This window comes from Trichoderma ghanense (assembly GCF_004382785.1).
Source record: "Trichoderma ghanense strain CCMA-1212 chromosome Unknown scaffold_3, whole genome shotgun sequence".
NCBI lineage: Eukaryota > Fungi > Ascomycota > Sordariomycetes > Hypocreales > Hypocreaceae > Trichoderma > Trichoderma ghanense.
The window spans coordinates 1,982,701-2,005,695 of NW_027395666.1; the positions used below are offsets into that span (position 1 = coordinate 1,982,701).

Genomic DNA, 22,995 nt, shown 5'->3' on the forward strand with positions numbered 1-22,995 from the left:
CCCGTTGCCAAGAGTCATCGGCGGTTGGTATCAGTCGCAGATTAATTGTCCGCGGAAGCCATGACGACGGTCTGCACACAAATTCGTTAGCCGGCCAACTGGCTTGCAAACCGTCATCACGTCAGTCCAGGCGCTCGTGCGGACACACTCTGTCCGGCAAATGGACTGATGATGTTGCGGATGATCATTTTGTCGGTACTTTTTTTCTTTTCAATTGTTCTTTTTTTCCTGAACAAGCAAGCAAACTTCTCTGTCTCAGAAGAATGACATACTCGGGCCAACTCTTACGACAGCCAAGCAAGCCTCTCAGCAGACGGCCCTGTCAATACGAGGTCTAGTGGCAAAGACAAGCTTCTCGGTTTGCTCCCAGGCCCGCTACGAATCGAGATTGCCCATCATGACATACATTCACGCATGCCAGCACGACCAAACAAAACATGGCCATTTCTCATTTGACGATGAATCTGAGCCCCTGCATGAATTCACATGCTTGCTTGATACGCCGAGCTTGGAGGGCTGTTCGGTTTTCCTGCTGTCATCCTGCTTTCTCTCCACCTACCCTGCATATTTTCTCGATTAGAAGATGCTTTTTTTAGAATGCATCGGATTCGCTGGATACCTCTAAGCTGGTCTCGGTGTTATCTTTATCCGTCATATTATTACCTGTGCCCATCAGGTTGTGTATGGTTCGGCAGTTGTTGGACTATGCTGCATTTTCACCGCGTTCCTCGTCTGTTTATCTACCACTTGGCTGAGCATGGTTTGACTATTTGCTTTCGATATCGAGAGTTCCTTTAACGCCGGGTGTACAGGAAATGCGCCATACACTGCAATCGGCCAAACCTTCCCGACTGCGAGAACGAGATGCGGCGGTGTTTCCAGCGTCCCGAAAGAACGTGTGTCATACAAATCACTCTTTCGCCGGAGAAGCCAAAACGAACCTCCTCCGATAGGCCGACACCAGCCCCTCGCCAAACACGCCTCGACTCGAGTTCTAGATCATCCACTGTGGAAAGTTCCTGCTCGATGCAAACTTGAAGTTTGACAAACTCAAGCCCAGTTGAGCACGTTGCCAAAGCCACTGATTAGACCATGCACGGCCTGTCCCGATGCCGTGTAAGAGATGCCCCTGCTATGGACGTCGACGTGAGCATCCGAGTCTATTCAGCCTGAAACCCATGCAAACGTCAGTTGTCGTCACATGGCAAGTTTGCATCTCTTATTATCGTACAGTTACTGACTCGGTGCATCGTCGTACTGAAGAGATCAATCGCATATATTAACGACAGCAACACCAGCTCGAGCTGAACTCTGAAATCTCTTCAGCGGTCCGCATCCCCCCACTCTGCGCTACCGCATCGCCGCTGGTCTCTCAGATGTGTTCGCTCCGGCCACTGCATGTGTGCAAGGCCTTCTCCCCCGTACACAGCGTTCTTACTCGTCCGAGCGACAAGGTTTGCCAGCGCGTTCTTCTTGTTTCTTGTCGCCCATCTTTCCTCCATCTAGCCCCCATCTTGATGCAATGACACCATCACAAAGCGCGAATACTATATGCGCCTAATGAAGACACCACTCTGCCGGTAATAGGACGCATGCATCCATGCTCGGAACCCATTCAACCTATGATTCCCGGGTTTGAGGATCCATTTTGATCCCACCGACACCTCATACCTGTATCCCCAATACATCAACTGGGAGGCTACCTGGGGAACATCAGCTTATGACCCCCAACATGGCTTCTTTAGTACTATACGCTGGCAAGGCCAGCTTAACAAAACGTACGAGGCCAGCACCCGCGTCTGAGTCATGTATACTCAGAAGCCAAGGGTGGCCACGCTTCGATTGAGTTTCCTACTAATTGACAACGGCCTCCCTCCAGTCATCGCATCCCCTGATACGACTTACTTATGCTCCTGAGAGTGGCATTGAAGCAGAGTGAGTGAGCGAGATGAACGGCGGGACCTGTGCATGTGCCCAGTGCCTGTTGCGCGTCTATGGGATATATAGCAGACTCATGCAAACTCATGCCGATGCCAAGCGACAAGAATCTTCTAGCCGAATTGTTTTCGCCATCGACAACAAATCGGATAGCAAAGGGATAACAAGTCGGTGAGTTGCAACCGCAAGCGGTCGAACCAAACCACTTTGCTCCGTATAAATTTTTCAGCTCCAACCCCGCGCGTCCCATCGTGGCATCCAATATATCCCCTCCTATTCCCCATCTATTCCCCTCATTTTGCCTTTGGGGCGGAACACCTCCGCATTCTAGACGAGTCATATCCCTTGTCAAGGTGCTGTAGGCTCTCTTGGCTCACCCAATTCTGCCACATGCGGCACTCGTTCCGAGCGAGCGATGCAGCCAGCGGGACTGTCTGGAGTCTGGGTTCGTTTATCCCTTCCCAAAGGGCTCGTGGAAAAGGGCTCATCTGCAGACTGATTGGTGCACGACGTTCTCGGTGGTGGTGATAATGATGCCATGATGCCGTTGCACGCCCAGTTGGAACACGAACACACAAGACTTGTCCATGGATTGCTGCGTGCTGGACGCCCAGTCGATGCTCGACCGTCAATCGCACGGATTTTCTCGAAATACCTAGATAATGATGATATGCCTTGCTCCGTGGTGAACGCTCAATGTCGTTCGATGCCGTTCGAACACGGTTCTGACTGTCTGCCGTTGAGATTAGGTGCTCTGTCCCAGAGATTAACTCTCGCCTAGCGGGCCTCGTCAGAACGCGGGGTGCAGCCGGAGCCACTAACGAGCTCCCCCAATCCCCCAAGGCCGGGGAAACCGTTAGTGGACGCCGGGGCACTAGACCCCCACGCTTCAGTGAGTGCCGACGCCTGGGCAGCTGGAAGCCGGTGCATCAGCCGGGACCTGATCCTTGGATCCCGTCCTCCCTCTTACGTCGTACAGATCAGTGCTACACACATGTCAGTCTGCGTATAAAGACGCGGGCTCTGCCTCAGGGAGCGACCATGAGCATCCTCTACCGCATCCCCCATCATCGACAGCAGCCAGCATGCAGGCCGACGACGACAAGCAGCCCGCCGAGGTGCAGCACTCGGAGCACGGCCAACTGCCGGGCTCGTCTCGACACACCGACACCGACAAGCTCGCCACCAAAGGGGCGGATCGTGCGCTGGCCCTCATTGGCAATGAAAAGGTTGAGGTCTCCGAGGAAGACAACCGTCGAATCGTGCGAAAGACGGACCGAACCATCCTGGCGATCCTGGTCTGGGTTTACTTCCTCCAGATATTGGACAAGAGCGTCCTAGGCTACGGCGCAACGTACGGCCTCAAGGACGATGCGCACCTCACTGGCGGCCAGTACTCCATCATCGGGTCCATCGCCCCCATCGCCCAGCTGGTGTGGCAGCCCTTTTCTTCCTACCTCATCGTCAAGGTGCCGCATCGCATCTTGATGCCCGTCCTCTGCCTGGGATGGGGCATCGCCCAGACCCTGATGGCGACGTGCAACAACTTCTCGGGGCTGATGGCCACTCGCTTCTTCCTTGGGCTGTTTGAGGCCGGTTGCTTGCCCCTGTTCAGCGTCATCACCAGCCAGTGGTATCGGCGAGCAGAGCAGCCGATCCGTGTTGCGGCATGGTACGGAACCAACGGACTGGCTACCGTCTTTGCGGCTGCGGTGAGCTTCGGGCTGGGCCGCATCGAATCCGACGTCTTGAAAGAATGGCAAATGCAAGTGCAAATGATAGTTCTGCTACCATGACGCGTAGAGTTTGACTAACACAATGTGTACAGCATCTTCCTCTTCGTCGGCCTTCTCACAATCGTCTCTGTCCCGTTTGTCTACTGGAAGCTGGACGACGATATTCCCTCGGCGAGATTCCTGACCGAAGAGGAGAAGCCAAAAGCCATAGAGCGGCTTCGCGCCAACCAAACGGGCACCGGCAGCCGAGAGTTCAAGTGGGATCACGTTGCCGAGGCTGCTATAGAGCCCAAAACCTATCTATGGTTCGGCATGACGCTGTTGCTCAACGTGGGAGCTAGTGTCACCATGACCTTTGGTCCTCTCATCATCAATGGCCTCGGCTTTGACAAATACAAGTCCAGCCTACTCAACATGCCGTTCGGCGCTCTCCAAACAATTGTCATTCTTCTCGCCAGTTACTTGGCCCAAAAGGCAAAGCTGAAGGGTGCCGTCTTGGCTGCCTTTATGCTGCCGGTGCTCGCCGGACTGGTCATCCTGTATTGCGTCCCACGAGACACCGGAAGCCAGGGGACGTCGCTTGCTGGGTACTATCTCCTGGCCTTCCTCTTTGCGGGCAACCCGCTCATTGTCACCTGGATTGTCGGCAACACCGCCGGGACGACGAAAAAGTCCATCATCATGAGCATTTACAACGCGGCCAGCTCTGTGGGCAACATCCTCGGTCCAATCCTGTTTAACGACAGAGACGCACCCGAATACAAGCCCGGCCTCCGTACGTGCTTGGCCGTATTCGCGGCTTTGATCGGTGTCATCCTGCTCCAGTGGGCCAATCTCGTGGTGCTCAACAAGGTGCAAGCCAAGACGCGAGTGCGCAATGGAAAGAAGGCGGTAGTCATTGATCGCTCGATGCAAGAGCACTACCACTCAGCCAGGCAGGAAGACGGTGTGCTTCAGGATGCTGAGAGTGCCGACGCAACAGACGACCATACTGGGCAAAACGCCTTCCTGGACCTGACGGACCGTAAGAACGACGAGTTCGTGTACATCTATTGATGAGTTCAACAGAGGCTTGGGGCTCTTGGAGGTGTGAAAGCAGCCATGCTGTCTTCCTAGTGAACAATGTCACAATTTTAGCGTTACTGTTATTGTTATTGATACTACAACTTGAATTACTGCCATGAACCCTTTCCAAGCCACCGGATCCGCATGGTGTTGATTTTCTTCCAATATGATTGAGCTGAGAGATGTGTTCTAGTTCTATATGCACCCATTACCCTTCTATCACTTTTATACATGTTGGCAAAATAGTGCAACCTCTTCACGATCTGCTGAACAGACCCTGAGGGCTCACAATCTTGGCCAGGAGGATTATAAAGCCGCCAAACAAGCACATGGCACCACTGAACATGGTGGCCTCGAAGAATCCAGCATAATGCTTCACGAAAGCACCATCGATAGGTGGCCCGATCAGAGCTCCGAGAGCTCCCAAAGCCAGCCCCATGCCAGTGTAAGTGCCGATGTCGCGTGGGTCAGGGCTGCAGCCCGTGATGGACACCGCTGCTCCGGATACGATTGTGCCCGAGGCGAACCCAAAGACGGCGGCATAGACGATGATCGCCGCGTTGGACGTGGTCGAGTTCATGCAGAAGATGACGACGCTGGTGATGACGGATCCAAGGGCGTAAATGTTCAGTCTGCCGTATTTGTCTGCGAGCACGCCAGGGATGATACGGCCAAATGTCGACGCGGCGTTGAGAATGGCGGGCAAGTATCCCGCAAGCGTCGCACCCATGCCTCTCCCCACGGCATATGTCGGAAGGAAGATGACTGGCATGAACATTCCGATGAAGACGAAGAAGCTCGAAAGAATGAGAAAGTCATATCTCGCGTCCCGAAACGCCGAAGCAATCCAAAAGCTCGTCGTCCGCGGCGGCAGACGCGGCCTAACGACGACCAAGGAGAAGGCCATGAACGGCAGCATGAGGAAGCCAATGATGCGGACCGTCCAGCCGAAGCCGAGAGACGTGCTGTTGAGCATCTTGGACACGGCAATGGGCATGACGATGCCGCCGATGGAGGAGCCCGAGATGGCGACGCCGAGGGCGGCGGCGCGCTTCTTGTCAAAGTACTGGGAGACGCTGGCCATGGCGGGGAACTGGAGGAAGGCCATGGCGAAGCCCATGAGGACGCCCTGGACGAGCATGATTTGCCAGTATGCTTTGCAGAGGCTGAGGATCATGACGGCGAAGAGGTAGAGGACGGCGGCTGGGTAGATGACCTGACTGCACGGTTAGCTATGGGAAGAGTCTAGACGTTACGTTTATGGTTGAGGAGAGAGATGCGTACCATTGAGCCGTAGCGATCGAATAGAGGACCTCCGACCATGCCCACGAAGAACTGCAGGAACGCAGAGAGGGAGCCTATCCAGGCGACATCATCCGGAGAATGGGCGCTGAGCTGGTGGCTCAGGTAGTACTCCGTAAAAGTACCAAAGGAGTTGGAGAAGCCCAGGCAGCAGAAGAAGATGGAGCCAGCCCCAAGGGCCACGAGCCATGCCCTGAGGCCGCCGTCAGGTGCCGGTTCCAGCTCGGTCTCGGACAAGGACCGTCCTTGGTCAGAGCCGGCTTGCTCTTCTTTGGACAGAGATTTGCTCTGTTCTGATGGATCTGACGGAGTGGGTGACATGGCTGGAGAGCGAGTGGCTCAAAGACTTGATTACTTGTAACGCCGAATGCTGGGGTGGCTACTTGATAGATGCCCGTCTGGTTGTCCTCCAGGAGGATGCGATTGATAATTCGAGTGCGACTGATAAGTCGGAGAACACTCATCTTTATAAGAGACAGAATCTCTTGAGAATCCACTTTCAAGTCCCCGACAAAATCCACTCGGCCTCAATCCGTGACCAGAGAAATTAGACCCCTCAGTTCGCATCTCGGAGAAGGATCTCACGGTGCCGCTGGAAAAGGTTTCGCGTGGCCTCGCAATGTGAAGTCGTGCTTCTCGTGTAAGTCGGATTTTTGCCCGATTGGGAAAGACGGAGAACAAGGTACGCAACAAGTCCGAGCGATTGATAAGCCGCTGGACTTATCAATCAAAAGCCCGCTCCGGATCGGATTTAAGGCCCTATTAGGAAAATCCCGAACGACTATGAAGACGACGAGACGTCACTCCGAGCTTTCAACTTCATTCACGCACAGCTTCTTGTCGTGCCCTTGATGGGGATTGGGCATTACCGAAGTCGGAATCTGTCACTTGTAAACGAAAACGACGTCCAAGGCTCTACAATGAATCAGCCACCCAAGACGCTGGTCGTCCGAGGAGAGCGACGAAGACGCAGACCAGCCATGTGAGCCAGCCTTCTCATCTCTATCTGAACCGTCTTCTCATCTAACGAGTGAGAAAGATCATGCGCTCTGTGTCGGAAGCGCAAGCTGAGGTGCAACCGGGAACGGCCCTGCAGCAACTGCATCCGCTCCAAAACCGAGACCTGCGTCTATGAGAACCATCACCTGGCGGATCAGCCGGGACCGTCGCCCACGCAAAGCCAAGTCGGCGTCTTCTTTCTTGACTCCCAGGCTCAATCTCAGGCGCAGAGTTCCAGTCCGAATGACGCGCTGAAAGCAGGAAGCGCCAGTTCAAATCCATCATCCAGGAATTTCATAAGCCCATTGACGCCGAAAAGCCAGGATGACTCTACTGCCAATGTGAGCGTTTCTGGAGCGAGCAACGCTGGCCCTTCAAGTCGGAATCCAACCCAGGTCGCGGCAGAGCCTCCACCAAGGTCTACCGACGCAAGTCCCGATTCGGATTTTCTCGCCAAGGCATCTCACATCACGGGAGGAGCTATTCATTTTCATCGTGAGAACAATCCGGTGGACTCGGCGAGTCCCAGTCTGATACGGTGTGTCACGCATAAGAAGCGGTTCTTTGGACAGACTCATTGGATCAATGTCTTTCAGATGGTAAGTATATCAACTCACTCCCAGAGCCTCGAATCAGTGTAGGCTGGAACACCGCTGACCTCACTTTTAGTTCAAAGGCATGTTTGTGATGAATGAGATACACAATCTGGAAACCAAATCCAACGTCTACCCGCTGCTCCTCAAGTGCAAGTCCCTGGGAAGGATCATCAAAGCCAATCGGACTCCCGCCTGGCCAACCATCCCAACAAGAGAGCTGCCCGAAAAGGAGGTATGCGACAAGCTCATTGACTGCTACCTCGAGACAACAGAGAGCGTCTATAGAATCCTGCACGTACCTTCCTTCAAAAGAGACTACGAAGAGCTATGGGAGCCAGGAGCCTATCCAGACATGGCATTCATCGTCCTCGTCAAGCTAGTGCTGGCCATGGGCGCAATGTCGTATGACGATGAGTTCTCCTTGCGGCCCTTGGCCATCCGGTGGGTGTACGAGGCGCAGACGTGGGCAGCAGAGCCCGAGTTCAAGGCTCGGCTGGGCATCCAATTCATTCAGACACAGATCTTACTGATGCTTGCTCGGGAGCACGTCGGTGTCGGTGGCGACTCGGTCTGGGTATCTGCGGGCGAGCTGGTCAGGAGAGCCATGCACATGGGCCTGCATCGCGACCCGCATCACCTACCCAAGCGATCCCTCTTTGCAACCGAGATGCATCGGAGGCTCTGGAACACAATCATTGATATTCTCCTGAGAATGAGCTTGACGTCAGGAGGCCCTCCGCTCATTTCCCTCGAAGACTTTGACACGGAGCCTCCAGGAAACTTCGACGACGAGCAGCTCATGGATGAAGGTGCCGTACAAAAGCCGGAGAACGAATACACCAACATGTCCGTCGCAATCGCCTTCCGACGAACCTTCTCCGCCCGACTCACCGTCCTCCGGTTCCTCAACGACCTCACCTCATGCGGCACCTACGAACGAACCCTCGAACTCGACGCCGAACTCCGCTCAGCCTACAAATCCATCTGCCAAACCCTCACGAAGTTCAAGTCCCAGCCCGGCCAACCATCATCCAGCCCCTCCGCGCTCGCCCTGCGCATCGTGGACTTCACCATGCAGCGATACATCTCCGCCCTCCACACGCCGTACCTCATCCCCGCCCTCCGCCAAACCAAGTACGCAGTCTCCCGCAAGCTCGCCATCGAAGCCGCCCTCAAGACCTGGTCCGCCGTCTACCCTTCCTCGGCCATCATGGCGCCGCATCACCGCCGCGAAGACTCATCCGCGTTTCTCGATGGCGATCCGCTCTCGCGACTGGCCTGCTGCGGGCCGGGCTTCTTCAGGACCGCCTCGTTGCAAGCGAGCCTGCTCATCTCCGCTGAACTGGATAACCAGCTCAGGGAAGAACAAGGGCTCGTACCGTCGCCTTTCCGAGCAGATCTCATGTCCGTCATTCACGAGGCCAGGGAATGGTGCCTCCGCTCCATCGAAGTGGGCGAGACGAACGTCAAGGGCTACCTCGTCAGCTCCGTCATCCTCGCTCACGTACAAGGCCTCATGCGCGGCCTCGATCCCCAGGAACTGCCCCCTTTGTTTCTTAAAGCCGCGGAAGAGTCGGTGGAGAAGTGCCTTGAGATATTGGAAGAGAAGGCTGGTCAGGGTCAGGATCCAGCAGTGGATGCTAGGGAGGAGATGGACATGGTTGGGATACGGCCACAGAGCCCCGATTGGGATTTCTTGGTGAGTTCTGATGTGGCCTTCACTTGTTGCGTTTTCCTGATGTTGTGGCTAATCTCGGCTTTTGCGAATTGCTTCACAGGTCTCGGACGCTCTGTTTGCGTACAACGCTGGCATGGTAGAGCCCATGAACTGGATGTTTAGCGAAAGCATCCGGTAAACGCCTGTTCACAAACACTGTAACCCATAAATGTCTTGTCGCGAATAATTTAAATCTCACCTCTCATGAAAATACCAGTCATTGTACATAAACCAGTCATACCTCCTAGACAAAGATGCCTATGCACGAGGGCTTCCATTTTCTCCTGATTGCGCAAGCCGTATGTAGCATTCTGCGACGAAAGCCATCAACAACACAAATGGGCGGATGGTTTAGTGGTATAATTTTCCCTTAGCATCTTGCAGCCTGGGAAAGGTCCGGGGTTCGATTCCCCGTTCGTCCAGTTGTTTTTCTTTTTTTCCCTTTTTCCCTGTTCGCTTATTCTTTTTCCTTCTCCTGTCTTTTTTTCATGCCATGGATCTTGTTCTCTTCTCCCTTTATTCCCGTCTTTTCGTCCTCTGGACTCAGAGAACCTGGGGTCCGTCAGGACAAGTAAACCACACAGGCGTCTTGCGGACCATCCAACTGCTGAGATAAGCAACTGTCCTAGCTATGAATCGCTCATACACACGGCTTTCACCAGTTTGCAGAAGAGCAGCTCAGCTCTTTTTACCATGTGTGTCAGACAACAGTCCATCTGGATCAAGTGAAGTAATAGAGCACGGCGTTACTTCGAAAGAGGCAGACAACAGCTCACCGCTTCAGATCCATTCAATCTAGAGATTGATAGCTCAATGGTGCTAGCAAGTCGGGACTGTCGTCCGGCATGGACTTGTCTCGATCCAGTTTATGCCCCCTATCGCGGAAACTCGTGAATATACTTCGTGTGTCCACTCGGTTTTGGCACGGGGTTGATGAGTGACCGAATTGCGGTGGACATGCCGAATCATGAGTCCCCGGGTCCTGCTTGTACAGGTAGCAATTTGCGGAAGAGGTATGAGGCACACTTTGCTTACCGAAATTCTTGGAGGGTTCGGGAGGGGGCTGGAGACATGGAATCAGAGTGTGCAATTGTAAATGCAATCAAGGCAGCCCAACAGAGCTTTACTAGAGGATTGGACATTCGTCGGGGGCAGTACGGCTCGAATTGGTTGTCGTACATACCTCGATGCTGACGTGCGGGATCGTTGCAGGAAAGCATTGGGAGAACGGAGAGCCTGAGTGCTTTCGTACACAAACACTCGCTATGTTCCTCGTCCCTCAGGGTCCCTTCACGGACAAGGATCCCGCGGAACAGGATGGTGGGGGAGGCGCAATGGCGGGGTGCTCGGGAAAAGCCTCCAAAAAGCTTGACCAGCCATAGCTCCGACCCAGCAGCAAAGCCAGTCTGGCATCATTGGTTCCGTAGCATTCGCATGCCCGCTTCTGTTCTTATGCAACTGAAGTCATGCCACATTGAGCTGCTCAGGGATTCGCAGCATAATATGAGCCACGGACAACACCCCCTTAAGTCAATGGCCATTCGTCAGGAAATGAGAAACGATGGCGCCTCTGCCCCCCCCTCCAACTCCGTCCTTCCCATGCGCCACTTTGAGAGGATATGACGTTGGCAATGTCGAAATCAGGGGGAACAAAGGACGGGTGGCCTCACGGCCGGTGAACCATGGCATGGGCCACAAAGGTGCCGAGCTACTCCACGATTAGGGGATGCTTGCCATGCAACTGTGTCCAGCTGGGCTGCTCTCTTGCGTGGAGACCCTTGGACCCCGTTTGCCACACTACGTGTGTGCTGAGAGCCACCAATCGCGTTATCATAGCTCTGCAGCTGTTGCGAGTCCGGATCATCAAAGACGTGCGGGAGCTCGAGGGCGTCAGCGTGTCCACGCATGGAGCTCGCCCACGCCCCTTGATCCACGCTGCTACGCCATTGAAACTTGCCAGAACCTCAACCCAGTAGCCTCGGAGGGGTGTACGAGTAGCTGTATGCGTGGCCAAGGGGCAAGTGGCTGTCCCGTAGATCATTGGGTATCCTGAGCGCGTGAGGCCTCTGACCCCTCTTGAGGAGTGTGGGAGCTTCAAGCTTATAAATAGCCCTTTGCTCTCCCTCGAAACTCTCCCCTTCTTCTTTCCTCCAAGCAAGCACTCCTTCACACATCCACACACAACACTCTTCACAACACTCTCAACTTCTCTTCATTCACAATGGGTTGGTTCGACGGTATGTTGAGCTCCGGAAACGCCCATGATGTCATGTCTAACAGATGTGCCAGATGACTCTCAGCAGGCTCAGGCCTACGAGCAGGTTACCCAGCGTCCCCACGAGGCTGAGTGGTCTCACGAGCTCATCGGCGGCGCTGCCGCTTATGAGGCTGCCAAGGCCTACGAGAACCACATTGCCGAGGAGGGTAAGAAGAGCTTTCCATCGACCTCTGCCTCATGGTTCAGAATCTGACTCCAGCTGCTTAGGCCACCCCGACGACCACGCCAAGGCCAAGGAGATCCTCGCCGGTGCCATTGGTTTCTTCGTCGACCGCGAGGTTGAGACCAAGGGCCTTGACTTCATCGACCGCGAGAAGGCCAAGCGCCATGCCCAGGAGCAGGCCGAGGAGCAGCTCAACAATCAGTACGGAGACCGATGGTAAATCCAGTCAGATAGAATAAAATAAAAAAAAACATCTCGACGTATAATTCGAAACCAATCGTTTGCATCGACGCGTGTCTCGCTGCGGGGTTGAGAGAACCCCTCCATGAAGCTCTCCCATGTAGCTCGTACTCGTAAGCGTTGGTGTGTCCGTGAGTCGGCAGGATGATGCTATCTGCTGCACCTGTCTCGCAACTGGCCAGCTAGGGGCTCGTCAGCCGTGTTCCAGCTGCAGTGGAGGTACGTATCTGGCCATGGAGAGTGCCTGGTCAGTTGCGTGAATTGTGATGCAAGTTTCGTTGTAAACCAATCTCATCAGCCCCTGGGGCCCGGTGACGCTGGTGGTTGGCTAGCCGGAAGACGATTGCCGATTAGCTCCTCGGCCGCTGCATGCAGAGTGGCTGAGAAAGCTTGCTTGCTGGAGAAAGCTGGGCCAGGACCAGCTGGTGGATGAAACGCTCAAGCATCTGCAGCAGGGAAAGGGTCTCTCCATGCATTCTTTAGCGGGGTTCGTCGACCCGAGCCACAGCAGGTGGGCCGAGCCAGGCCTGCGAGCTTGCCGTGTATCCGGAGGAGCGCTGCGGAGGCACAGGCGAGGCACACCGCGTCCTGTCGAGAGCCCTGGGATGGTCGAAAGCTGGCCTTTTCTGGGCCGTAGTCGCGCCAGGCGCCGCAGCTTAGGTGGCTGGCATTGTTGGAGAGACGCTAATGGGAATAGCACTGGACGAAGGAGGCCTCAGCCGTTTCTGTGTTGTCATCGCCCCTGGCCTCGAGTATCGTCGCCGAGAACAACACGAGCGATGCCTTTAAAGATTGCATGATGTCGTCCGAGATCTGATCCAATGCAGATGCAGTTGTAGGTCCATGTCCATGGTCTGTGGAACGCTGAGCTGTGGCAGAAAGTTGCGCTCGCGGACTATCATAAGTTCCGAAGTGCTCGGTACCTGCGTTTTGTACTTTGCCTCAATCCTGGCGGGCCTCATGCATGCATCATCGTTTCTATGACGAAGAGACTACAGCTCGAGGCGGCAAGTTATAGTATAATATTATCCGTGAATTCAATATTTAAGCTTATTCGGCCATTGGACTCATATTCCGGGAAACTCTTAAGCTCGAGTGGAAATAGAGAAGAGGGTGGAATGACGTCGAGATGCCTCTCGGAATCAATACCAAGTTGCTACCCTATTATAAGTTGGCTTCTTCGACCTGTCAGCTGGAATTATCATGCCCTCTGGCAGGCGTAATCATTTGGATTTCATGGTAGATAATCTGACTGATCGAGGGCAATCTGGTACATAAAGAAGCTCTGTTCCACCAAGGACCATATTCGTACAACTGCGCTCAACGCACGCTTTCATACATGTATTCACCTGCTTCCTACCTACCTAGGTACCTATTCTACGTACAACATGCAAAAAACTGGCTCAGACATCAAGCTACCCCCAGCAGAACACCATCACAGCTTATACCTAATGGCCATCCATGTCTATACAGCGTTAAGTAACAAGAAAGCTCCCTGACTTGCACATCTAAGCCAGCTTGATGTTCCAGTCGTCCCCAACACGGGCCTTCACATGGGTCACGGTTGCAAATGCAGCCCTGTCCTTGTCGGCGGCGTGGTAGACCACCTTGGCAGCCCAGGCGCTCCCGTCTGATTCGATCTGCACCGCTTCCCGGTCCCACGAAGCAGGAGCGCCAACGATGATGATCTTGTCAATGTGGACATTCTGCATGGCCTTGAGCCACTTGCCGGGCTTAATCTTCCGGGTATCCCGGCCTTCGGCATCGACCGAAGAAAGGGCATCGTCCTTCAGGCTGAACTTGCGATGGATGTATTGACCATCTTGGTACTCGTAGCTATCGCCATCATCGACGTACAGCTCTCCTTCGGCCTGACCATCCTTGGAGACGGAGACGACGAGAGTATAGGGGTCGAAGCGCATGAGAGAGCTTGAGCGACGGGGGATATCACGGCGTGGGATGATGTGTCCTCCTCGCATCAGGATGGGGATCCGGTCAATTGGAGTGTCAAATGTGACGTGCTTGCCCTGCTCGGTCTTCGCCACGTTGTACGTGTCATATTCGTAGTAGACCTCATCGTCCGGAATCCAAATGTCGGCGCTGTACTTGTCTTTCTCTGCCACGGGCTTGACCAGCAAGCCGGTTGATGCCAGGAAGAATTGGTCATCAATCGCCAAGCCTCCTTCAGCAGACGGATGCGTCCAAAACATTGGGCGAAGAATAGGGCTGCCATCCCGATTTGCGTGGAAGAAGGCAGTGTACCACGCGGGCAAGAGAGAATACCGCAGTCGCAGCGCTGCAGTGACAATGCCAGTGTAGGGCTCGCCAAGCAGGTATGGCTCACGTCGACGGGTGTCAATGTGAGCATGGGCGCGGAAGAATGGATAGAACGCAGCCGTCTGGTACCAACGGGCAAGCAAGTCCTTCTCAGGGTCTCCGAAAAACCCTGCGACGTCGGCTCCCGAGAACGGGAATCCAGAGATACCCTGGTTGATGAGCATGGTAACGGAGGTCTGCAGGTGGCCCCAGTCCGCCAGGTTGTCACCGGTCCACATGGCACCGAAGCGCTGGGACCCGGAGAAGAAAGCTCGGGTCAGCACGAACGGACGTCGGAACTCGCCCTTCTTACGGCTCTTAAGAGCTTCAAAGGTAGAGTGGTGGTACGTCATTCCGTTCAGGTTGTGGACATCTCGGTGCTCCCAGTTGTCCCAGTGGAGGTTGTCCTTGGGCATGGTAGTCTCTGGCCCCTCAAAGACTGAGGGTTCGTTCATGTCGTTCCAGATAAAAGTGTTCTCCATTGTTCCCTTGAACTGGTCGTACTTGTACAGACCCTTCCACCATTCACGGGCCTTGGGGTTGAAGCAGTCGATCCAGTTGGAATTGCCTGGCCAGCACGAGCCTTCATAGGCCTTGCCGTCCTTGTCGTGCACGGCGAGATCAAGAGCCAGGAGCTGTTCATTGATAGGATAGTTGTCCACCCTCTTGATGTGAGGATCAATGATCGTCACAAGTTTTCTGCCGTGGCTGTCCAGCTGTTTGCCCATTGTGATGGGGTCAGTGAACGAGTGGGGGTCCCAGGTGAAGTATTTGACTTCGTCAGTGTACTCAATATCCAGCCAGATGACGTCGTACGGGATATGAGCCTTGTCAAACCTCCGGTCCACGTCTTTGACGTCGTCTTCAGAGAAGTAATTCCATCGGCACTGGTGGTAGCCGAGGGCAAACTCCTGAGGCATAGCGGTCGTTCCCGTCAGCTCGCCATATTTCTTCGTGATGTCCTGGGGCGTGGGGCCCAGGAAGACAAAAAGATCAATGATACCGCTTTCGGAGATCCAGTGGGTTTGAGTGTTCTTGGGGGCACCGGAGATCAGGCTCAGAGGGTTACTACTGCCTTTGACCTTGGTGATATCAACCCACGTATCGGCGGCATTGAGCCACAAGAGACCGACGGACGAATCCTTTCGGTGAGCCTGCATGAAAGGGATAGAGCCATAGAGGGTCATGGGACTGTCAAGAATATACTCAAACACGTCGGCATTGTACATGCGATAGGGCTCCGCATAGTTGCCTTCTCCGCCTCGGGTTTCCTTGAGAGAGAGAGGCCCAGTGTGTTCGGGGATACCATAGACGTGCTCGTATCCATGGAACGAAATGTCCAGGGCCACACTTTCGGGACCACGAGGCTTGGTGTCGGTATGTCCGTTGAAGGTTTCATCCCACCAAGTGCTTTCGTCCTCCTCGGTGTCCTCTTGTCCCTCTGGCCTTTCAACCTTTGCTCTCCAATGCTCAACATTGAGCAGACCACGTTCATTGAGCTCGATGTGAGAGACGCCATCTCTCCGGAAATCAATTCTGAAGGGCGAGAGTCTGATGACGGCCTCAAAGTTGGATTCGGGACCGTATTTGACATTGATTTGAGAGGCGTCCTGGTGGACAATTTCGGCTTTCAGATCAGGCTCAAGACCGCCAACAACGGACCAGTTCGCGGCCTCGTTGTAGCGTTCCTTTCTTGCGGCGCTGCCGTGCCTGAGCTCAATGTCCTTGTTTTGCCGCCTCTCTTCGTCAATGGTGAGGCGAGCAACACCCGATTCGAGGAATGAGATTATGACTGGCAGTCGGACCGTATCGCCGGCGGCATTGATCGTTTTGAGGATGACACCTTGGATCTGCCCGTCTTTCAAAGAGGGCGAATCGAGGACAGCTTTATAGGGAGACACCCAGGTCGAGCTCTGGGAAGCCGCAAGATCGGCTAACGCACGGTTTCGCTTGCAAAAGCCAGCCTGGTGGCACTTTTTGAATTCGTGTTCCTTGACAGCCACTATAAGAACTTATCGTCAGCAAGAGGCTTCCAGGGCAGCAGTTTTATAATTGTTCGTACAGGCAGGCCCAATCAGGCACAAAATGGCACTGAAGAGGCTGAGGAGTGCCGTCCACTTCCAGGACGACCCCATCGTCGACCTCATGACGAGGGCGATGTTGGGTAGGTAAACAAACAAATCAACAAGCGTGGTGCAAGAATTGCAGTTCAGATGCAGGCAATGACAAGCCGCATAGGTTTCAGGCAGGTTCAGCAATCCGCAGCCTCGCCTTGACAGCCCGCTGAGGCTATGTGATGATGATGCTGGTGATTGAATCCCTTCCAGAGGCGTATCCGACACCGCTTGGGAAGGGAAACGTGGAGTGCGGTTACAAGTAAGCTGTCCGTTTCGACCTCCTCGACAGCTCTCGATCGGGCATGGCGCCCAACTTAGAACACGTTCCCGCACCAGACCCGACCGCCAAGCTTGGAGGGGTTAGTCCCTTTAGGTGCATTTGATTCAACAATGCGATTGAATATCGCTTTATGGGCCCAGTATCTAGGTAACCGGTACGAGACGAGGTTATTGTCGACACTGTGCCACCGAGATGCGACATCTCTCTATCAGCCACCAAACAATCTACTGTAGATGTGCTGACCTGGCCTTACCGATACCATTTGCTTTTGCCTTGAACGTACTTAGTAGCTACATTCCTATTCTTGGACCACTGTCTTTGCCAGATCCTCGATCAGTATGCGGCTCTTCTAAAGGCTGAAATCGTCACTCACACAATCCCATCGCTTCTAGGTACACAAAGCTGCCTCTCGCCGCACTGTACAGCCGCCAGCTGTCACTTCTCAAGGTTCCCAGCCAAAGGCTCGCTTTGCACCCGAATCGAACTCCGTCCACAGCGCCCAAAGCCAGCAAATCACCATGCCTGAACCCCGCCACGAGGACCCCGCTTCGAGCCAAAAGCCCACTCAGGAGAGGCCGCAGCAAAAGCAACAGCAGCACCAGCGAAGCAACCCGCTGCTGAGGTGGACTCCGGTAACCCTCCCCCCACCAGTTTTCCTCGTCCCGCTACTATTATTACTTCTCGCCGCCTTTTACAATCTTCTTCCTTCTTCCTCTCCTCCTCCGGTCCAACAGAGTTGTGAATCGTCTCAGCATCTTCCGCCCGTCCAAGCAGTTTCTTATACCCCCCCTTCTTCAACCCCTCCAGAACCAGTCGCCATGGCTTCCACCGAGCAGACGTGAGATACACCCCGCCATCTTACCCCTCCATTGCCGCAATGGAATTTTTCTTTGCGATAGTCTAACGCACTCGATAGCTTCATTGCCATCAAGCCCGATGGTGTCCAGGTAAGCTTCACTCGAGATTGCTTGTTCCCTTTTCGAGAACGCCAGTTCTGACTCCCTCTACAGCGTGGCCTGATCGGCCCCATCATCACCCGCTTCGAGAGCCGAGGGTAAGAGATTTCGGCCGTACCGTCGATACGATGTATAGAGATTGACAAGAGGATAGCTTCAAGCTCGTTGCTATCAAGCTCACCACCCCCGGCAAGGAGCACCTCGAGGCTCACTGTTCGTCACTCCATCCGGATTTATACCGCGGCTATCATCTTTTGCTGACCCTTTTCTAGACGCCGACCTCAAGGGCAAGCCCTTCTTCAACGGCCTCATTGAGTGTAAGGATCTGATCAATGCGTTAATAACATAGACCTCAAGCTAACTTTTCCCCATAGACATGAACTCCGGCCCTATCTGCGCCATGATCTGGGAGGGCCGTGATGCCGTCAAGACCGGCCGCAGTATGTTTCCTCGCCGATGTCACTCGTCAGATCGTGTAGCTAATGCCCTCATCCAGCCATCCTCGGTGCCACCAACCCCCTTGCCTCCGCCCCTGGCACCATCCGCGGCGACTACGCCATCGACGTCGGCCGCAACGTCTGCCACGGCTCCGACTCTGTCGAGAACGCCAAGAAGGAGATTGCCCTCTGGTTCAAGGATGGCGAGGCTGTCAACTGGAAGTCTGCTCAGTTCGACTGGGTCTACGAGAAGGCCTAAGCGTTCATTACGACTAAGCTCTGAAGCAGCTATAGAGCTCTGCAATCCTCGTACCTTTATATAACTTGCATCAGGGTAGAAGAAAATGAAATCTTAAAGCAAAAGAAAGAAAGAAGAGCATGCTGAACTCGGTTCCTTTGCTTGCTTCTACGTTTTCCGGGCCAGTGAAGGCTTGAATCTAATGAGTATCTTCGCGAACCACGGTGTAGCCCAGACACTGGCAATGATCCGAAGAGGCAGGAGGGCTTTTGTGATGGCATACGCCAAGGCGACCTCGACGAGAATCCTGTACTTTTGCTCTCCATTTTTCCACCGCTGCACAGCGTCCTCCACATGCCCGTCCTGGGCAGACGTGCCGCTGCCCTCCTGCCCAAAGCCAAACCAGCCCTTCCGTTTAAAGTACCTCTCAAACCTCTCGACGCCCGCCCGGACGTATTCTCCAAAGTGCTCCGTTGCATAAGATATCGGCAAGTAAGTGGTGTAGTGAAACAGGGCAAAGAGGCCCAGCAGAGGCACAATCGCCGTGATCTCGTGTAGAATCATGAACGAAACGACATGCGAAACAGGGGCGTCGCGGAGACCGTTCGTGTACTTTCGCAGATACGGCAGGCGGTCGAGACGCGAGATGATGCTGGCTTTTGTTGACTGGGGCCGGGCTGGCATGCGCAGGTGAAGCGCATGAGGGCGTGGCCGCAGTATTGGGCGCCAATTGAAGAAGATGCGGGAGGGAGGCATGGTGTCTGAGGGGAGGAGACTTGGGGTATGAACGGCAGATGCAGGCTTGTTGGAGAAAAAGATTTGGGTGCTGGCAGCTCGTATCGACGTGTGTTTATGCGCTGACTAAACCATGGTTACCCAAGCTTCAGGTGGACAAAACCCAAGGTAAGCGGGGGTCAACTGTGAGGATGGATGTCCTACAGCGTCCCAAGGTGGCTCGATCAGGGCTCTATCCAGGACAAATGATGTTTATCGTTTTTGAAGTGAGCAAGGTAGATATGCTTTCAGTTCATTCGTGATGTGAGCCTTCACGCAATATTTCCTGATGATGCCCCAAAAAAGAAGAACGCTTCTTGTCGCTTTGCTGAGTGTCCGTCCAGCGGTATCAGCTCTATGTCGAGCCCACCAAGCCCACCAAGCCCATCCTGAATGCTCCCAAACATGTACCCGAATATGAGAGCCCAAACCAGAAAGACAACAAACTCCAATATTATCCCTATGCGTTTGATTCGTGGTATTCGTAACGTCGTAATAGCTCGTTGACTGTATAAGTCTGTTTTTTTCCCCAAGTCAGTCCCACTGAACATCATAGCAGGCTACAACTGACTTACCGTTCAACTGCTTCGGGCAGACATCATTCGAGAAGTGGGACGTTGTCGTTGAACATATCTTGGTTCTGGGCAAGCTTTGGCTCTCCCGCAATCTTCTTATATGGTGCACTTCTGTTGCTGATCCTAGCGTATAAGCTCGTGCTTTTCCCGCCGGCGGTCTTGATCCATTGATAACAAGCAATGAGCCTTTGCGCCATGTCGTTTGCGTGTGATGGTATGGTATAGTTGAGGTTGGGCGAAAGACGGGAATTTTCGTGTGAAAAATCTTAGCAGTGGTTGCGATACCTGTCGCTTGATTCCTGGAGTTGATCGAGTGACGGACGCCAGAGTATAAATACAACGCCCTCTACTCCATACCGACCGGACGGACCATATCAGAAATAGATATTAGGCCCAGACAACGCAACGACAAGCGTCGACGCATCAAAAACCATCCCTCCCTTTCTGCGCCGCCCCTGAAGAGCCCGGTTGGGTTCTGCAGTTTGCCCCAATGTTTGCCCACCTCAGTCATACATGTCGAGCTTCACTTGTGGTTCGCCATCCGGATCTGAAACGACAAACATACCGGGGCTCCTGGGCGCTTCTGTACTGATTCGCCCTGCAAATGCCGGCGCATTAGCGGAGGCTTTTGGCCAATCAATGCCGCTGACGGTGCAGACCGCGGCAAATCCCGTTCAATGATGATGAGCTCGCCTCGAGATGCTGAAACACATATCGCGCAGTGTCTCTAAGCCTTCATGCAGGTCGGAGAAGTTAGTGCGAGGGTGCAAGTCATGCTTGGTTGACGTTAGGTGAAGGCTCGGTAAGCCCAGTGACGTTACCCAAGGCAAGGTATGCCACGGCAGCAAAGGAAGACGGCGGGCGCTGACCTAGGCGCGCGGCATTGAAACAGCTGGCTACCTCATCGCAACGAGAGGGGGGGCGCAGTGGTTCGCGCTTCATGTAAGATGTCAAGCCTCACTCAGTTCTGTGCTCATAGCTCATATGCAGCATTCACTCATCCGCCCCGGAGGCCGCTTCGATGGAAGTGTCTCATCCCTGACCGGGTCATATACCCTGCCGTGGGGTTTATCCTTCGAGGCATTGAGCAAAGCCTTCTCACCTGACACCATAGAAGCATGGACTTGGTCCGGAGCGTAGCTTGCCAATCAAGACCGTTTCCCCCTATCAAAGCCATTGTCGCTTTGGTGGAATAGGTAGGCACGCAAAGCACATGCCGACTTTCAATGCCCACCACATCCACATGGCCTCTCTTGTCACGCAAGCTCGACTGACGGCATGACGCGTTTCCAGTAGCAGCAGCAGTCTGACCTCAAGGGCTGGCAAGAACAACACTCACTACCTACGGTTAGAGGCTGAGCCTTCGAACTTCCGTCGGGCTCGATCCCGAGTCGCCCCTCAGAAGGCGTGGGCCTTTCCCATTTGTGAAGAACTATAACTTCGGGTGGTTGGTCTGATCAGCGTCTCAATCTGAAGACAACATCTCCTTTGTGACGGCGACAAGATACATGTACCATGAGCGGGTGAATTCCCCTCCAGCTGCCGTTCCTGAGGGAGGCAGCAGAGGCTGTCTCCTTCCTCGTCTGGCCGCATCTGTGACCGCCTCCATCGTGCGAATTTTCAATCTGGGAAGGCATCAAGATGCTTCCGCCTGCTCAGACAAGCACCTGCCAGTTCAGCTTCGACGTCACCGGCACAGTTTTACCGCCTCAAGGGACTCCTTCTCCTCACTCCAGCGCCTCTCTTGCCGCAATGGCCGGCGATGCTTCCTCAACAGAGTCCCAACAGGACGATCATGGCGGTGAAACAGAGTTTCTGAGCTTGCAGCCAGCAGATGGCCACGGAGCCTCCATCTCTTCATTTCTCATCCCTCGGCTCTCCTGATCTCTCTCCAAACCTCCCACTCACTCCCTTGATCCCATCTGCAGCAGTTCTCGAGCTGGCCCAGTCGCTTCAACTTGATTATCTCCATTCGTTGCCGGTTTCATATACCACTCACCTGCCTGACGCTTTCATCGAAAAATGGCCATCTTCAGGCTCGCTGCCGGCCTTGTCAGCTCCATTGGCCTTCTCAAAGCCGTCAATGCCCAGCGGTTCCGCAACGAGGACCTCATCCTCTGCGACTGTGGAATCGGAGACAACCCTGACCAGCCTGATTGGTCAACCTCGCGCCAGATGAACTGGTACCAGGACATCGTTTGGCCCAGTTCCGCCTACAAGTATCCTGACGCTCCAGATATGGCTGTTGAGATCCCTTTCAAAGAAGGCTGGTATCCCTGGGTTCCCTCTGGTGCGACTGCTACTATGCCCAACGGCGACGTCTGGACTGCGTACATCGAGGATGGTACCCCCGACGGCTTCAAGGCCGGAAGTGCCGTCACTACCAAGGACAGCGGCCAGATTCTCAACTGCTGGGCTTACCGTGGTCGCCCCGTCAGCGCCGCCATCAACAAAACTGTCAATCACGACGCCATCTGCTGGAGTGCATTTGTTTGCAACAGAGATAACCACCCGCCTCCTCGCCCTGAGGATATGGGCTCGCAGACTTCAACATTGAGCACATCCCCTGCGGCCCCTTCCACTACGTTCTTCTCTCAGCCGCCGACCACTGCTACTTCTACCCCGAGCAAGGGTGGCCAACCTGTGCCAACTTCCCGTCCCCATACTGGCCAGCTCGCTGTCTATGCCACCGTCAGCCCTCGTTTCATCAATTGGCAAAGCACGTGGGGAGCATTCATCAACAACTTTGTTTGGGATCAGACTACTGGCAACTGTGTCGGCGGTCCTATCAAGGGACAGGGCTACACCATCAACGTTGAATGTGCAGGAGTCAAGGTCGACGAGGACACCCACATGACACTCCTGCTCATCAAGGCCCTCCGTGACGTCGGCCTCAAGAGTCTGTGGTTCAACCAGAACCCCGTCATCCCTGGAATCAACGGGACCGGGACCAACGTCACTGCTCCAAGCTGGGTGGTGATGCCCGAGGCTTTCACCGTCAGAGCCACAGATGCGTCAACTCGAAATGTCGTCGGCTATCTGTCATACAGTACCAAGTACGATGGCTTTCTCAGCGGCCCATGCTCGGCCTGCGAAACTGCCCGCTTCAACTCGGACTTTTTCGACCCAATCATCGCCGCCGTCCAGGGCAGTTACCCGGTGTACAACAACTTCACCATCGAAGCCCAGTGCAGTCCCTGGATGGCCTGCAACTAACAAGCACGCCCCGCTTGGCTTCATCTTCTTTTTGTAGCTTTCGGCATCTGTA

At 54.3% G+C, this 22,995-nt stretch overlaps 10 protein-coding genes across 10 annotated transcripts; 6 read left to right on the forward strand and 4 right to left on the reverse strand.

Moving 5' to 3' along the window:
* Positions 1-3,023: 3,023 nt before the first annotated feature.
* Positions 3,024-4,730, forward strand: CCMA1212_003982 (uncharacterized protein; the record flags this gene model as incomplete). The annotated part of the gene is made up of 2 exons (XM_073701309.1): positions 3,024-3,610; positions 3,767-4,730. The coding sequence occupies 2 exons, from the start codon at positions 3,024-3,026 to the stop codon at positions 4,728-4,730; spliced, it is 1,551 nt and encodes a 516-aa protein (XP_073560829.1).
* Positions 4,731-4,995: 265 nt separating this feature from the next.
* Positions 4,996-6,362, reverse strand: CCMA1212_003983 (Riboflavin transporter MCH5; the record flags this gene model as incomplete). The annotated part of the gene is made up of 2 exons (XM_073701310.1): positions 4,996-5,955; positions 6,024-6,362. 2 exons carry the CDS (start codon positions 6,360-6,362, stop codon positions 4,996-4,998), a joined length of 1,299 nt encoding a protein of 432 aa, XP_073560421.1.
* A 721-nt stretch (positions 6,363-7,083) lies between these two features.
* On the forward strand, positions 7,084-9,492 carry CCMA1212_003984 (uncharacterized protein; the record flags this gene model as incomplete). Its single annotated transcript, XM_073701311.1, is given in 4 exon segments — positions 7,084-7,092; positions 7,103-7,639; positions 7,710-9,335; positions 9,415-9,492. 4 exon segments carry the CDS (start codon positions 7,084-7,086, stop codon positions 9,490-9,492), a joined length of 2,250 nt encoding a protein of 749 aa, XP_073560422.1.
* A 2,082-nt stretch (positions 9,493-11,574) lies between these two features.
* CCMA1212_003986 (uncharacterized protein) lies at positions 11,575-12,014 on the forward strand (the record flags this gene model as incomplete). Its single annotated transcript, XM_073701312.1, has 3 exons — positions 11,575-11,590; positions 11,643-11,777; positions 11,839-12,014. 3 exons carry the CDS (start codon positions 11,575-11,577, stop codon positions 12,012-12,014), a joined length of 327 nt encoding a protein of 108 aa, XP_073560830.1.
* A 1,528-nt stretch (positions 12,015-13,542) lies between these two features.
* On the reverse strand, positions 13,543-16,497 carry CCMA1212_003987 (Glucosidase 2 subunit alpha; the record flags this gene model as incomplete). The annotated part of the gene is made up of 2 exons (XM_073701313.1): positions 13,543-16,352; positions 16,413-16,497. The coding sequence occupies 2 exons, from the start codon at positions 16,495-16,497 to the stop codon at positions 13,543-13,545; spliced, it is 2,895 nt and encodes a 964-aa protein (XP_073560831.1).
* Positions 16,498-16,756: 259 nt separating this feature from the next.
* Positions 16,757-18,399, forward strand: CCMA1212_003988 (Nucleoside diphosphate kinase; the record flags this gene model as incomplete). Its single annotated transcript, XM_073701314.1, has 8 exons — positions 16,757-16,826; positions 17,203-17,585; positions 17,664-17,694; positions 17,758-17,801; positions 17,858-17,916; positions 17,976-18,020; positions 18,078-18,143; positions 18,200-18,399. Exons 1-8 carry the CDS (start codon positions 16,770-16,772, stop codon positions 18,397-18,399), a joined length of 885 nt encoding a protein of 294 aa, XP_073560826.1. The 5' UTR covers positions 16,757-16,769.
* A 147-nt stretch (positions 18,400-18,546) lies between these two features.
* Positions 18,547-19,134, reverse strand: CCMA1212_003989 (uncharacterized protein; the record flags this gene model as incomplete). The annotated part of the gene is made up of 1 exon (XM_073701315.1): positions 18,547-19,134. The coding sequence occupies one exon, from the start codon at positions 19,132-19,134 to the stop codon at positions 18,547-18,549; it is 588 nt and encodes a 195-aa protein (XP_073560827.1).
* A 616-nt stretch (positions 19,135-19,750) lies between these two features.
* On the reverse strand, positions 19,751-19,924 carry CCMA1212_003990 (uncharacterized protein; the record flags this gene model as incomplete). The annotated part of the gene is made up of 1 exon (XM_073701316.1): positions 19,751-19,924. The coding sequence occupies one exon, from the start codon at positions 19,922-19,924 to the stop codon at positions 19,751-19,753; it is 174 nt and encodes a 57-aa protein (XP_073560394.1).
* A 1,444-nt stretch (positions 19,925-21,368) lies between these two features.
* CCMA1212_003991 (uncharacterized protein) lies at positions 21,369-21,611 on the forward strand (the record flags this gene model as incomplete). The annotated part of the gene is made up of 1 exon (XM_073701317.1): positions 21,369-21,611. One exon carries the CDS (start codon positions 21,369-21,371, stop codon positions 21,609-21,611), a length of 243 nt encoding a protein of 80 aa, XP_073560393.1.
* A 138-nt stretch (positions 21,612-21,749) lies between these two features.
* On the forward strand, positions 21,750-22,943 carry CCMA1212_003992 (uncharacterized protein; the record flags this gene model as incomplete). Its single annotated transcript, XM_073701318.1, has 1 exon — positions 21,750-22,943. One exon carries the CDS (start codon positions 21,750-21,752, stop codon positions 22,941-22,943), a length of 1,194 nt encoding a protein of 397 aa, XP_073560392.1.
* Positions 22,944-22,995: the final 52 nt, after the last annotated feature.